General features: G+C 38.1%; 1 protein-coding gene across 3 annotated transcripts in view; it reads right to left on the bottom strand.

Annotated features, from left to right (window-relative positions):
* ankrd13b (ankyrin repeat domain 13B) overlaps positions 1 to 16,154 on the bottom strand; it is a 60,836-nt gene extending 44,682 nt beyond the window's left edge. For all 3 annotated transcript variants that reach the window (XM_041814340.1, XM_041814348.1, XM_041814332.1), the window contains exon 1: positions 15,725 to 16,154. In XM_041814340.1, coding sequence (XP_041670274.1) covers positions 15,725 to 15,832 — 108 coding nt within the window. In that variant the 5' untranslated portion in view covers positions 15,833 to 16,154. The remainder of the gene's footprint in view (positions 1 to 15,724) is intronic.
* Between the last annotated feature and the right edge of the window lie 466 nt (positions 16,155 to 16,620).

The following is a 16,620-nucleotide window of genomic DNA, read 5'->3' as shown; positions in this document are numbered from 1 at the left end:
CACAAATGGGAACCTGGGGGTCCCTTTTTGCAGCACATGGACTCTTGAACGTATTAGCATTGATAGCCCTGTTGTATGTTGTTCACTTCTGTTAGTTTATCTACATTCCCACTGTGGAGAGTTTGTATTAAACAGAATCAACATAATGGCATGGTGACAAATATATCTGATTTTACTGTTTGTGATGTAGAACAAGTGGATCATCACGGCACATCACACAATAACAGATTCTGTTCTCCAACTATCACAGTCCTAGCCTGATCACGCCTCTCAAAACGCCAAATCCCGCACACTGAAACTTGATTTTAAAGTAATAAGCAACTGCCGTAGCTGTTGGCTACCTGCCACATGCACTGTAGTTGCAATCGGTCCAGCTCCCTCCCTTGTTTGTCTGTGGTATCTTTGCACGTTGTTCAACACTTGCAACAATCATCAAGTTCCTTCTCAATTTCTGATGTCCATATGCTTTCCATTTACAATTAATGCCATGGCTTTTCGTTTTACTGCCTCCCTCTATCAGTTTGCTTTCTGATTGGCTATTGCTCCACTCCATGCAAAAATTCTGCTTGTCTTTGGCACCTCCCCTGGGGGATCCTGGATCCCAGGTTGGGAACCAAGGGTCTAAACCATAAAGCAGCAGCCTGCCCTGTGGTTGTTCTTAATGACCACTGCCTTGCAGCCACATTGCTCTTTAATCCATTGTCAGCTACTGCTAACTGCCTGATAGCACCTCGGCATCTAGGCGTGGTTTCGTGTTTTTTTGATCTAGAACATGGCGAGAAGGTTGTCTGTAGGCTGTGTAAGGTTATACTCACATAAGATCAAACTATTGAATGATGATTTTCAGCTCAGTAATGTGGATGTAAACCTGCAAAGAGGACTGAAGGCCAGCACTGCTAGCGTTAGCCCAATCTGCAGACCAATTTCCTTACCTTGCAGTGTGACGTTTTACGATTGCAGTGTGAAGTTCACTTACAGAATGTATTGATTGTGTCTAATCAGATGGTATATTATGCACCTCACTAGTTAACATCACTGGTTAAAATGTACAGCTATGGCTAAGGGGGTGTTTGTTCTTTTTTAGCTTATCCAAAGATCGACACCAATCCTTGACTATGAAATGTTCTATATTTTTTGTAATCCATTGCGCTCCTTCCTGTTTCACATTCCTTTCCCTCAGTGTCATTTGTTCCGTCTGGTGCTGCCTCTCCCTCTATTGAGAGCTCAATGGAGGTTGCATTATTGATAGGCATCTTTGGTGTCTGCCTCATTTCTCTGTCATCCTCCCTCTCTCTTACTATCCCTTCACACTTGCTTAAAATGTGCCTGGCCTGATGTAGTTTGGCAGGTACTTAAGGACAACATCAATCTTTCATACAAACATAAGACACACAAAAAGTGTGCTTATAGACGTATACTAGCTTTTCTTAAATGTTTGTGCATAGGCCACACAGGAAGGGATGATGCCAGTGACAGTGAGGGGTATAAAAATAACTAATCCTCCATCCTGCCACTCCTCTCGTCTCCGTCAGTCTAAACGTAGCAGAGGCTTGGAAAAATGTTAAATGGTCATGTGGGGGTGCAGCAGCTCACAGAGTTCACAGTTTGGTTCGTAACTCTGTCAGTTAAGTTCAACAGGAAGGAGACAACAGTAAATCCTGGAGTACTTCTAGGGTTCTCTCATTTATTTTGAGCTGACAGGAGTGTGAGTTACAGTTTGTTCCATTTAATTTGTTTAGGATTACCTTAGAACAGCGTGTAGTGAAATAAACATTTGATAAGAAAGAGGAAATGCAAAACTAGAACAACCACATGGCAGTTACGTGCCTCTGTGAGGTATATGATTACTGGACAGTGAAAGTAGTGAGTCAAGAAAGAAGGGCTGGGGTACTTTTGACCTTTTTTCCCTAAACTGTGTTCAGTACATCATTGAGTCAGAGAGGACATTTGAGCGAAGTTTAAAGAAAATCCCTTACAGTTGTGTTTTTAGGATATTGCATTCACAATAGTGGCTCATTTAGACAAACCAAAAACATAATACTGTACCTCTGGCCCTTTGTATCACAGGAGAAAAGGAACAACATAATCCTTAACATCCTCTACACTTGAAGTTCTTCAATAAATACTATGCAAGATATACTGTAAGACACAATGAACTCTGTGCCTTATGACATGTTTCTGATATGATGTACAGTCATATGGTGTTTGTGAAGTAAAGGACTGCAGTCTGACTAAAATGCATATAAGATGGTGCACTGCAACAATGCACAAGTATTTTTGAATAACTCTTACCTAGCACTCTGTACCACTACATTTGTGCTGTAGGAAAAGAGTCAAATTAACAGCAAAAATACCAACCAGTATGCATGTTTGTGTGCAGGTCTATATGTATTCTAGATGTGCTGGAAAAATGATTTGCATCAGAATGGCAAATATTAATGGCTAAGATTCTGAATGATTCAAAATGTCCAAATTTGATAGCTTTAAACATACTTTATTTCATCAGAGTACATTTTCAACAGCAGACTGTCTGGGCACAGCAAACCCACTGCTGGTATTTTCTCTGAGCATGGTCTCAAACTTCCCTGGAACACACATGCAGCAGGAGCTGTGTCTTTTGTCAGCAATGCTGTTATCATTAGTGATAGCTTTCAGTGTCTGTAATGTTTACATGGCAGCGTCTGCCTACAAAGCCTATGGAGACATGAATTACAAAGGGTCAATCCCATTTCTACCCCTTAGCCCTTATCGCAGCCTTTCCCCTTGGTTTTGTGCATTCATGTCAGGTGAAGGGGTATCCCAGTTCTCTTTCGATTTGAGAGCTAGAGCTAAGGGTCATGGCTACATAGCCTTTGAAACGAAGATTTTTAGGGACCACACTTGATACCAAGGGGTATGATGAATTTCTCATCATGGACTTCGTTCACTTGCAAAATGGCACAATGAACTACGAAAGAGGTGCATAAATGTAAATATTTTCAGCATTGATTATAGGAAAAACAATAGTTGTTTTCTCACATATTCAATCTTTAGCTACTATGGATGAAAGTTTATTGTATTTTAGGTATGTACATGTGTAAACCAGGGCTATCAACTGTATAAATATATGGGGAAGATCAACACATAGATCCACCGTGAAAGAACTGGTTGAAGCTTTGTCACCTCTGATGACGCACTGTTTATCAGCAATGTGCGATGATGAACGGCAATCAATTGGCATCTCATTTCTAAAGGGAAAGTTTTCACCCCTACCCCTTAGCCTATCCTGTTTCTCTTGAAGTGTGAGGTCTCACTGTGGATGGACATCAGTACTTTTACTTCTCCTTAAGTCATTTTAACAGTTAACTGTACTTTTTTATTTAAGTAAAATACTCTTGTACATTTCCCACCTCTGTTGACTACACAATGTTCCATAGTGAGAGAATGGTTCCACATCACATTCCAAAACAGAAGTTGTACAAAGCAACAACTAGAGTGCTGATATGTCCGGGTTTAACATTCGTATTTGATTTTAACTCCCAAAGTGTTAAACTCCATTCTGAGTGTTAGAGTAATTTCACAGTGTTGTTCCACCAGTGTTAATTCAACTCTAAAGGACTCCAGGATCCATGCTCCGCCAACAACAATTTCAAATCTGGGGGATGTGTTGGCAGAGTTCCCCATCATGCCCTTGAGCAGAGTGTTTAGATGTGTTTTAGATAAGTTTAGTTGTGTTTGGATGTTGCCTGTTGTTCAGTGATCCCTACTGGAGCTCTTCTGCTCATGTTTCTGGTGGACTGTTGTTGTTTTTGATATGTGACACATCTGCACCATAAGTGAAGTTATACACTGAGTTAGACTTTGTCTTTAGGTTTTCCTAAGCCTAGTCTTCATCAGTATGTATTGTCTTGTTATGAGGTTGTCAGAGGAGACCCACCTTACCACATGTTTTCAAGAGTTACTGCATCCTGTGATACTGTAAAATATGTAACACTTCAAAAGTGTAGTTTTACTATGTAGTGTTAACAATACAGACACCTTTAAAGTCTATTATATTTAACGACTGAGTTTCATTAACACTGTTTATTTTGCTGTGTATTTAACTTTATTAAAGAGGTTTTACTTGACCTGAAAAACTTTCTTGCCAGTAAGGAAAGGTCATATTTTACTGTACAAGTCCTCTGTAGCCACTCAGTATTTAAAGTAAACTGTAAATCAAATGCTTACTTCTACTTTAGAAGATTTAAAGATCAGTACTTTTACTTTAGCTAAAGTACATTTTAACTGTAGTAACTGTACTTTTACTTGAGTACAATAGTTGTGCACTTTTTCCACCTCTGCCCATTGTATATGCTTAACAACCCAGAGGTAACATGAGCAGACCAACAGCTAAAAACTGTGGACTGAAATTGATATAAAATGAACAGGATTTATCGGCCTTTTCATGTCAGAAACTGGTGTCCCAGTTTAATGTGTCACCATCTTAACTGGTGACTTTTTGTCAGATGCATCTATGGTTGTCTTAATAACAGATATCAAAAACTTAAAACCTTTGTTTAGGTTTTCAGTGACAACAAATCTACTCCATGTAATCTAGACATAATGGAAATGTTTAGTCTTTTAACATATGTTGTAACTACACTAAACACTGACACTTCAAGCTGAAAATCACCAGTCAACATGGTCACTTGTCAAACTATAACATCCTCTGCCCCACATCATCATCAGCAGTGGAAGCTTTAGATTTACTATTCTCACTGAAAAGTTTCTGATGAATACTCTTCTTGCTTAAGTCAACACATTTTATTCACATTAAAGTATTTTGCAGTGTAAGTGCCAAAAATACGATTTTTGTTTCAGATCTTCCATTGTGTATTAACATTGGTGTCAGCTAATAAAAAGACAGCAAATAAGGGCAAAAAACTCTTAAAAACTCACTGAATTGTGCTTTTTAATATCAAATATCATTTACAGCTCCTTAGTGCAAACAGCAGATGCTGAAATAAGTACCTAGCATTACCATTAGGCTGCCCCTAATGATACTGTGTTTTTATTTAACATTAAAATGCTTAAATATTTGGCTTGGCTTGGATTAAGAATAAAATAAGAGTTATTTTCAATGGGACATTAAAACTTTCATTGGCAGAAAAATGTTCTAATAAAATTTCATAAAAGAAGGAATATCATCACTGTCCATGGAAAGCTTTGTTTTTATTGGGGCTATAAGCTGCATATAATCTCAGGATTTCTGTAGTTAATCGTGATTAATCTCCCTCTTTGTGTTGCATTTTGAAATTCCACTGTTTTCCAGTGACGTGTTTTGTTCTGTTTAGATACAGGCCTGTTTTATTTTAAAAGGAAATACACTTTTCAGAAGATCTAAGATTATGACGTGAGCTTAACCACAGAACACAGAAAAAAGGATCTTGTTATGGATTGAAAAAGGAAATAAAGGAAAAGGTAAATTTTTGATAACATAAGATGCAAATAACTTTTGGCTTATCCACTGAGCTGTCTGTGAGTTTTTCTAAGTAAAACTAAACATTGAGCCTGACTGGTGTACTTAATTTCCATGACTGTGGCCTCAGGGAGATTTTGCAGTGGCTCAACCAGCATGTACTTAAAGGGACACCAAAGCATGCCATTATTGCATACTGATTATGGAACTTAAATAGCTGCAATTAATGCAGTAATGCTGACAGCCCTTGTTTCTATGATTACCAACAGTGCTACTGTTCTTCGCTAAAACCTGTAGAAAATAACCCACCAAGTATTTGAATCCAAAAGAGTCAAAGGCATACTAAGCAGCAATACGATCATAACCATAACAGAGCAAGCTAATGTCTTGAATAAAAGACCTCAACTGTAATCCAACATAGAAGGACCATATGAATCACATTCGTATGACTACTCATTCATAAGAATGCCACACTGAAGTCAGTAAAAGTAGGACACAGCCGCTTTAATGGAGTAGCAGTTTAAATTACCTCTTCAGAGACTTACCATGTTTAAACATTTATAATTACACACACATCAATCCATTTGTGCAATACTTCTTGTTGGTAATATTTACACGTTTGGTGATATTTGGGCAAGCAAGGCAGACGGGTTGGATTTGTAAAAAGGCAATCAATGTGGGATCATCAGGCATTCTGCTGATGGGTCATCTTCATCCATTTTATGTTGGACTGATTTAAGGTATCATCAAAAATCACCACCCAACCCATGTTTTGGTTGCTGGAGCTTAGAAAATACATTTCAGACATAAATATCCTGAAACATGTGGGGGCTTGGTTTCAGTACTAAAACAAAGTTGATTTTGATGATATGACTGACACTCCAGGTGCCATGGAGAGATTAACATATAGGGCCATATATGTCTCGCACAAAATTATCGTGGCGTGCAGCATAGACATTGTTTTCCCATCCTCAGACGCTCATGTTGTTTGAATAGCAAATAACCTTGTGGTCCTGAAAATGCTCAGGGTTGTGTTTGTCTTAAAATGAGGAGGGGGCAAGCACATAGCCAGTGCAGATCTAGGCAGAAAATGACCGCCTGTTTCAGAATGGGAGCATGTTTGCTGCTTGTCAGCTCCAGCCACACCAGTTTTAATACCAGGCATGTGTGTTTTGCATGTAGGCTATGTCTCCCTGCTGTCACAGCTCTGTCTTTCTTCATAAGTTTTATCTCAGTTAATCTTCCTACACGTGATTTGATTCATTGCATTACCTAACTCAGCCAGGACAAATCCTGAATAAAAGCACTCTGTACAAACAAGGTGAGTTGCTCAACTCAGTTGCTGAGAAAGGCTGAACACGGCATTTACTTGGTAAAGTACTAACTGAATGTGTACTTGTACTATGTTTGTTCTTTTCTTTCATTTTTCTTTTGTACAGCACCAATTCACAACTGAAGTTATCTCAAGACACTTTACAAAGAGGGCCGGTCTAGACCATACTCAATGTTTGGGCTTACTTTAACAGACCAGCTTTGATTATTAATATCATAATCAAGACTATACCACATTATGATGAAGACCAGCTTTAATTTATCAATAGATACAACAGTGAAGTGGTATTACGCTTGGATTTAATGGAACTGTTCTAGTAATGATTATAAGATGAAGCAATGATCACTGTAATCCTACCTGTCTTACATGTAGCATATTCTACTAATATTCAAACAGAGAGCTTCATCAAAAGTTGAAGTTTACTTTATTATTAGTCCCATGCATTTCTGCTTGTAACCTCAAGCAAGAAACACATTACAAACATATTTTACCAATGTGGACATTTATATCTTCTAAAACAATGTAAATATGGCTCTCCAATTATCATTTTCCTGTCTATTTTGGACAAGAGATGCTCATGACTCACAAACAAAACAGACAAGCCTTCTACTCTCTAGATTCTCCATACAGGTGATGCAATGCGCATGCAGGCAGTCTTAATGCCCTTACTTGTTAACATGCTACAATAAAAATCAAGCCAAGATGCATCAATACGTACCTGTCTGAAACAGGCTTGCAACCACCTACAAACTGGTCTTACGTCTAAAGTCTGTGGTGCAGGATGTTTCTGGTATTTAGAGGAAGTGTTATAAAGATGTGCATACATTGACTGATCCTGTTCCTAACACACAGGTTGCAGAGGGCTCAGAGACAGAGAGCCTCTCTACTTCTGTTTCCAAGATCTCCTCTATGGATTCTCGCTCCAGTGTCTAAGACGTACAGAAACACATGCAGAAGCACACACACTCACAAGCTCTCCTGTAACAGGGACTTATATGTCTTATACATGAGTGCCACTGACTGTATGGTCCACAGACATCTCTATGGGCTGTCTCATGTCCTTTGCACACCAATTAGAGAATGAAGCGAAAGGCCTCCAGCAGAGACGATGTACTTTTTTGTGTTATGTGGAAATGTTCAACACCTCTTTTTTGATTGTTACTGATGTGGGAAATCTTCAATGAAATATATCCTCCAACAGCAAACTTCATTCAATGTCCTGAGTGTGTTTTATATGTTCAGTAACACAATGAATAAGGAGAAGACCTTTGGTTCATTAAAGAAAAAAAACTTAAGTCCACGGTGTAAATACCAACGCACAAGTCTACAAGGTGCACCTGGCTCTTAAAGGAATGACAGCTGCTGCTTTGATTAGCTTTAGGGGTTTTATAATAATTATAATACATTTTATTCATAAGCGCCTTTCTGAATACTCAAGGTCACTTTACAGATAAAAATGTATAAAATAAAAACAATACTACCCACAACATGCATTTATAATCAGGGTACACAATCCATCCCTTGCACCGTACATCTGAGTGCCTGTCACTTTACCCCACATGCTTTAGACGGGATCAAAATAGGGCCGATGAAGTGCTGCAAACAAATCCATTAATTAAAACCAGAACATTGAAATTTTGGCTTTGGAACGAGGATGCCTCGTACACCATCCAACATTTTGTAAGATTCATATAGATATGAGGTTTTACTGGCTGAGAGTGTTGTCTCACAGGTGTAATTGATGTTGAATAGCAGCGTTGCAGCCTTGTCTATAAATAGGACATGTGCCCGAGGCAAGATGCAAAACACAGAACTGTGTCTATTCATGCTGATCCACACCTGATGGACTCATTTCCATTTATGGAAATGTTGATTAGATACGCAGAGTGGGTTACTTTAATTCTTAATTTTTAGAATGTCTAAATTATTATAGCTTCTGTGTTAAAATTCACTGTCACTGCTGCCTGTGAGACACTGTATCGAGCCAACTGTTTGACTGTCTGTACATAATCTGTTCCTGTTTAAATAATAAATAATAAATGGCAGCATAAACAGAAAACAAGCCTCCTGCTCATCTTTCTACACACAACACAGAGTCAAGAGGTTTATTTAGCCAACCAGCTGCAGTGAAGCACAGCCATCAAATTATACCTTCCTAAACTTATTCTGCAACAAGAAATATCTGCTACCTATCAGCCTTTGAAAAAAGCAAGTCCTCAATAATGATCATAAGAGATGCCATGTTTTGTTGAGGAAAAGATTATAAGAGAGACAAAGGTTTGGCAAGCCATGAAGAAGAGAAAGCTTATACTGCTGAACACACTTTGAGTGAAATAAACATTAATTTATATACTGTAATGTTCGACTTTATTTTCATATCATTATATCAATCAATTGTGTTAGCAATACTTTTTACTTCAACTTACAGGGAGGTGTTAAAGTGTCAGTAGTTAAAAAGGAGTTTAAAACTGATTCCAAAGCCGAGAAGCTTCATATACACTCACCAACCACCTTAACACGTTCAACTGCTTGTTAATAAGCCAATCATGGCAGCAACCAATGCATTAAAAGAAGTAGTGAACACTTTAAACATTTTTTTAGCTTTACACTAAATTATCTGACTGAACTATGATAAAATACATCAATGCTGGTGTTATTTCTGACATTTGCACCAAGCTGATAAGAATCTGCATTTAATGGCTTTTACTAGGCCGAAACAGACATCTGCTTTAAAAAAAATCTTTTCTGAAAAGGCACTACTTATGGGACATAGAAACATCACAAATTTTATGTAAAAGGTAGAACGTTACCTGCACCAGGGCTGGACGATTATGGCAAAAATAATAATCACAATTATTTTGATTGCTAGTGAAATCACGATTAATAAACACGGTTATTCATTGATTTCAAAATTTGAGTATTTATTGAACCATAACTTAAAAGAACAATCAAAAATAAATTAGTAACAAGTAAAATGATAACAATATATTAAATAATAGCAATAAATAACAATAAATAAAAATAAATATCCAATCTACATGCACTCCTTTAAAACTTGCAAAATTTGCAACATGCAAAAAAACACTAAAAACACAGCCAAAAACACAACCCAAAAATACTCTTTGAAGCACACATTAATTGTTTTTCTTTGATTATAATGTTTTTATGATCATGAGAAGCCAAAATTGAAATCAAAATTCAATTAATTGTCCAGCCCTAACCTGCACTGCCTGCTTCTGAAAGCTCTGGCTTTAGTAATGCTGGTGCTGAAGCCAACAGCCCAAACATGTAGTGCTCAGGCCCACTATGGTCCACCACCACGCTCCCGCCTACTTCAGGGGAATCTGGAGGGGAAAAAAATCCTCCACCTCAAAAGATCGCTCTGAAGCAGCAGTGCTGCAGGACTCTGTGTCACTTTCTGGCAAGGGGACATTACTGTCACTTTCATCTGGAAAACCCTGTTGTTTTCCCCTCCCTCCTCTCAGTACCAAACTGCTAGTTTTTTGTGCATTTTTCACATGTCTGTAGTGGGCGGAGTTAGCTCTGAGCTGGGGGTTCGCTTATACTTTAAACATGTAAACGTGGTCAAGATGATCTGCTGCACTTTACACTGAGCATCAAAATGGAAAAGTAAGGTGATTAAAGTGACTTTGAATGTGCCATGGTTGTTGGCAAGCAGGTTTTCATGTTGTTTAGATGAAATTCTGACCCAACCATGACAAGATGACACAAAAAACATCGAGACTTGTCAGATGAGAAATCTTTCCATCCTCTATTGTCCAATTAAGAAGAGCCTGTATGAATTCTAGTCTCAGTTTCCTGTTCTTTGCTTACAGGAGCGGCACATGTGGTCTTCTGCTGCAGCCCATCTGCTTCAAGGTTTGAAATGTGCGTTAAGACTCAGAGATGCTCTTCTGCATACCTCGTCGTAAAAAGTTGATTTTATTCCCTTTCCCTTTTATCATTGCTTCTCTGTCAGCTCAAACCAGTCTGATCATTCCAGTCGACCTCTGCCATCAACAAGGCATTTTGGCCCAGAGAACTACCGCTCACTTGATATTTTCTCTTTTTCTACACCTACACTTCCTCCTGCCCACTACATTCTGTCAATTAACATTTGGTTCTCCCATCACAACAGGCTCCAAAGTCTCTGGATACTCTACTTCTCTATAGTCCCTCTGCAGTGAAAATAGTTAGCAATTTTCTTTACATTCTAGAGTCCCTTTCCACCTTTGATTTGATGAGAATGTAATGCAGATAAACATGCCAACAGCAAGCTTAACTTGTTTATCATGTCTGGAGTGGGAAGAAGTAATGAGTTAATAAATCTCATTGACTCTCAATATTTAAAAAAATCCTGATCACTTCTTTTTGCCTGAAAACTTATATTTAGGGATATTTAGTAGTTGCATTAATCAGTCTGGATCCATGCATGCATGTGTGGGTTCTCTCTGGGAACTCTGGCTTCCTCTCACAGTCCAAAGACAAGTTAATTTGTCTAATTAACTCTAGATTGTCTGTAGGTGTGAGTGTGAGCTTGACTGGTTGTTTGTCTCTATATATCAGTCCAGTGATTGACAGGCATCCAGTCCAGGATGTTGTTGATAATGAGGATGACAATAAAATAACATTTAATATTTCAAATTTAACATTAGTATAAAAAGGCTGGGGCACAGATGGCCTAGGGGAAAGGTCGTGCTTCATGTATGCAGGTGGTTCAAGACCGGCCTGTGTCTTCTTTCCCACATGCCTCTCCTCAACGCTGTCATCTATCCACTGTCCTCCTCTATCAATAAAGGCATTTAGAAGAGTCAAAAAAATATATAGTTTTAAAAATTTAATAAAAATGTTTGTGTCTATTCACCCAATGCTTTGTCTCTGCACATTGTCTGGTAGCACTTTTGGCTAATTTATTGTTTTGTTATAATCATAAAAATTTAGATAGCATTAGATTATTGACTCTCTGCTAGCTTCTTAAGCTATCTAAAATATGTGCTGTAGGAGACAGCAAGCTAAAAAATACACTTTATGGATTTAAGTCACAGCCATATTTTTTTAAAAAGCTACCGTGGTAGATTTATTTTCTTGTACAAGAAAAAAAAAACACTTGCATTGTTTCTAAAACATCAAAGAAAGGATATAAGGACCCTGGGTTCAAATGCACAGCAGTGGAGCACTTACAGGCAAGCTTTTGGGGTTTAAAATATTTATGAATACAAGGGTTCCTGAACTGAAAAATGAATGACTATGTACAGTTTTACTGGGTCTATCTGCGTAAATAAAGCACACCAAAAGTTTCTTTATTTGAGATTAAATTTGACTGGTAAAAAAACAGATGTTTTGGTGTGGATTTAACACACCACGCATAAATCATAATGAAATTTAGTTGTGGGCAATGGGGGCCTATGAAACATTATAGCAATATCTACAGAAGCATGGTAGAGTGTCATGAGGGAAGGAAGTTAATGCAGTTCTTCATCTAAAACAGATGTAGAAATAACTATGACTGCTAGGCCTACTTTACTCTGTTAAAAAATAGATTACAAATAGATTTCTAAAACTCACTGTATGATTTTATCTAAGAAATATTATACTTTGAACAATATTTGTTGGTCCTATCAAAATTAGATTTCAATTACCTATTCATCAACTTGCAAAATTCAATTTGGTGAACAAAATCATCAGACTGCCTGATCTGAGACGCGACAGCTCGGTTAGACAACTGCAACCATCACCAGTCATGTTCTAAAGCAGACTTGTTGGGTTGCAAATATTTTGGTCTGAACTGAGCTTTACACGGCTGAGTTATGTTTTGATTATCTCCACTTTTGAGTTTATTTTTTTCCCCTATAAAATCAGTGCTACTGGCCCTCCTACGACTGTCAGTTGTTTTACAAATGTTAACCAATATAAAAAGTGCTGTCAAGGTTAATGCATTTTTCACAATCAATTAAGGTCCATAATCAGTGCATTATTTCTCTGATCACAAATCGAGCATATAGTGGTAGTCCAGGCAGGCCACAGTGTCAAGCACTGCCATATAAGCAAGGTCAGCTTATCTAACTCAAGCCCTCATCAGCTGACACCATGCTTGGCTAATCGCACTCTTGCTGCAATATTTTAACTGCTCTAGCCGGTCGTGCTTTGCTGCTCCCTCTGCAGGCTTCTGTTTTGTAACCCTCCTCCACCCCAGCTTCTCCTTTATTCTGTTTCTGACATAATCAGTGTGAGTCCGTAGTGACTGATGCCTGCTCTGCTCTAGGACTTTTGCTGCTCCTCTCCCTGCCTCAGGCTTTCCTTTTAGTCACAGGAAAGGCAGGAATGTGTGCTCTTGGATGGGCAGGGGATCCCAGAACATCTACACTGCCAAATATAAAATAATGTCGATAGAAGCAAATTAATAACTGAAAGAAAAACATAACTGCAAATCATGTGTTTCTTCACAAATCGGTACTGACTGAATTAATTGCATGATTTATTGTCCCTTTCAGCACGCTTTAGTTGAGCCACTACAGTGTCACAGTGATGTGAAGGAAGTCCACCACTGCGCCTTAATGTCTTATTTCACCTTAAAAAATCTCACAGACAGCCCAGTGGACAAGTCAAAACCTGTCTGCACTATGTTATATAAACTTTACCTTTTTACTGTTCCCATATTTCTGTTTCCATGTAACAAGTTCACCTTTTATATGGTTCAGTTCATATTTGATCCATGCAAGTTCCTTATTTTCCTTTAACATTAAAGCAGGTCTGTGTTTAAACAGGAAGTCGTAGTTACCCTTAGTTTAAGAAAGTAGGATATCTAAAATTAAACAAAAGCAGCTTTAAATGCAAAATAGTGGCAAAAAGGTTAAAATAATCACGATCAACAGCAGAGCTTATGAGAGAAGTTGCAAATAAAATGTAATTTTTTGACAGCCTTAAATTTAAAGTAGGAGTTCAAACTTTTGTATACCCTGTTTAGATTTATTTTGGGGCCATGTCTCTTTATTTTGGAAAAGACGGGACAGTAGATAGCATATGGCAGTGGTTCTCGACTGGTGGGTCAGGAACCTGTTTTCTGTAGGTTGCAATTGTGGAGATTGTTAAAATTGTTGTCACTGCCACACAGTAAATCTACAAATTAGGGCTCAATGATTGGAAAAAAAATTATTCTTTTCCAATTTTGTGATTGTGAAATATGTGTTTATTTTTAAGTTCCTCATCTTGTGTATTTTTCAACAAACATAGGCAATAAATCAACCTATATCATAACCAACACAATATGCAAATAGATTAAATCAGGCTTACACTATTTTAGAAAAAACTACTTAGAATTGCAGTATAATTGCAATTATTTTTGACTCATAATGCAAATTTAAGTATAAATTTTTGCATTAAGGAGATTGACCATTTCTCTTTCAGGAAAACCATATACAAAAATAAGAAAAGGATTTTTTTGTAAACTACTCTAAAAGAAATTGACACTTGAATACTTTCATTGTGTAGAACATATCTCTGCTGCAAAAAAAAACTGTATTAAACTAGTATTTCACACATTTTCAATTAAAATATTGCACCATATCCAATTTGAAAGTTGCAGTAGGCAATATTGCAATTTAATATAAATTTGTATTAATTGCCCAGCTTTACCATTCTATTTTTTAGGTTTTCCTGTGATGATGATGAGTAAATTTTGGTCTTTCTCTCAAAGTTTTAAGTTGTGCCACGTAGGGTCCAAACTGCAACATTTTTGAGTGGTTTAACATTTTGAAAAATGCATGTCAAGATTCCTCTTGCAGAGTTGGTGGTGGATCCTCTTGCCTGAACAGAGAGTGGTAGAGAACCACCGGCATAAGAACTAAGGAGGAGAGAGTTGGGGACGACATGTGGTGAAGGGGCAACAGGTCAAACCCAAACTTGAGCTGCCTGTTTAGAAGACTAGCTTATACGGGGCCTGACCTAAGCGCTAGGCCACTTATACCCTGGATTGGAGGTGCTTTGACAAAGCTGAGACCACTTTGCCCATGTTTGCAGGTCCAGAACCTTCCAACTGAAATATTTCCAACTGAAATATTTATATTTTAAAGTCTCATACCTGTAACTGACTATGTAGCGAGGCATAATTCTGAATTTGTCAATGCAGATAAGTAGTAGTTGTGCCTGAGAGTGACGATTTGCACAAAAGAAAGCTCTTGCACTGTCACTCTGTCTCTGATTGTCTCAAAAACACACAATAGTGTTACTCTCATCACATTCTTCAGCCCCTCCACCTACTTCAATTAAAGCAGCAGGTGAAAAGTAATTAATGCTTCTCATCATGGAAGCTTAATATTAGTGCATTTATCATTCCATCACTGTATTTACCGTGATGGTTGGCAACTGTCCGCCCACATGCAGTATCTGCATTGTCTCACCCACTCACAAACTGATTTGCTGGTTTAAAGGTAGAAAGCAGTTTGGAGTAGATCACTCAATACTGCTGCTTGCAGCCTATACAGCCTAGCAATCAATCACACACCTCACACACAAACACACACACACACTATAGGTTGTAACACAATATGCATCTTCAATTATGGAAAAATAAACTGAAGTTACAGCTTCACATGCATGTTATAATAAGATGTAGCCTATATAAATGCACAAACACAGTACACATAATTTGAGATGTCACTGAGTGATTTAAAATAAAGTGCACAAAGATAATAGTGTAAATTCAAAATTATGATATAGTCTTCAAGAGTCTTCCTACCCCCTTCCTCATCCAACCCACCAATACCACTACCACGAGCCCACAAATAGCAGTAAACTGCCCTATATTGGCTAGATTCATGAGTGGGGTGCTCCTCGGCTGAAAACGGAAGCCTACCACCACAGTGTAATGATATAGTCGTGTCTTAACGCTTACACAAGCCTCATGTCTGTAAGCACAGCAGAGATGTAGCCTATTTTAACGATCCCCACTGTCTCACCTGCTCATTCGTTGCCAGCTCTTTCTCCAGCTGTCGGTGTTTGTTGTGCCACACCAAATAGTGGATAGGATAACGACACTTCTCTGGAGTTTTCTTGGCAGAAATCATCCTCGGATCATAATTAGCCTCCTCCCCTTTCTACACAGTGAATTCCAGCTATACTTAGTTATGAATTTACCCTATACAATCCAGCCTATCATTTGTCGGTGTGAAGCCCCAAGGCGTATCGATGCAGCCTGCTGCAGAAACAATGATGTTCGCGTCGTTTAAAATTAAAAAGCATACGTTCGTGGAAAACATAAATCAATATGAACCTCTCGTTTGACTGTCTCAGAAGGCTAGGCTACACCTGCTTTAACCATCGGCTCCTCTACCCTCCCTTCTCTCTCTCTCTCTTTCTCTCTCTCTCTCTCCTACCTACCCTGGTACTTCTTCCTCCTCCTAACCTCCCGGTGGTGAGAAATGCATTGAGCGGCAATAAATATGCGGACTCTTCAGCCAATCCGCAGTCCAGGATGCTGTGATAAAATATGCCTCGTTCAGAAGAACCAAAGAGGACTGCACACAAATGTTAAAACACAAAAATAGTCTATCCGCCCCTCCTCCCTCATAGAAGTCTTCAAGGCGAGTGATAGCCTACCTGCAAAGAAAAGCCTATCATAATAGAAGTAGAATGATTAATGGAAAGTTTCATTCATAGCTTTAAGGATTTAATGCCTTATTCGATCTTGTTTAAACGTTCCTATTTTGACACAGCCCACTAAACTTTGTAGTGCGTTTTTTGGATTTTTTTTTTCCAGACTCAATATGATTCTCTTTTTGTAGTTGTTATTTGTAGGTTAAATTCAGGCTAACAAAGATTTAACGGAAGAGTTAAACAACAAAGGATTATATTT

This window comes from Cheilinus undulatus, linkage group 2, assembly GCF_018320785.1.
Source record: "Cheilinus undulatus linkage group 2, ASM1832078v1, whole genome shotgun sequence".
Taxonomy (NCBI): domain Eukaryota; kingdom Metazoa; phylum Chordata; class Actinopteri; order Labriformes; family Labridae; genus Cheilinus; species Cheilinus undulatus.
Note: the sequence above shows the minus strand (reverse complement) of the source record. Positions and strands in the feature narration are given on the sequence as shown.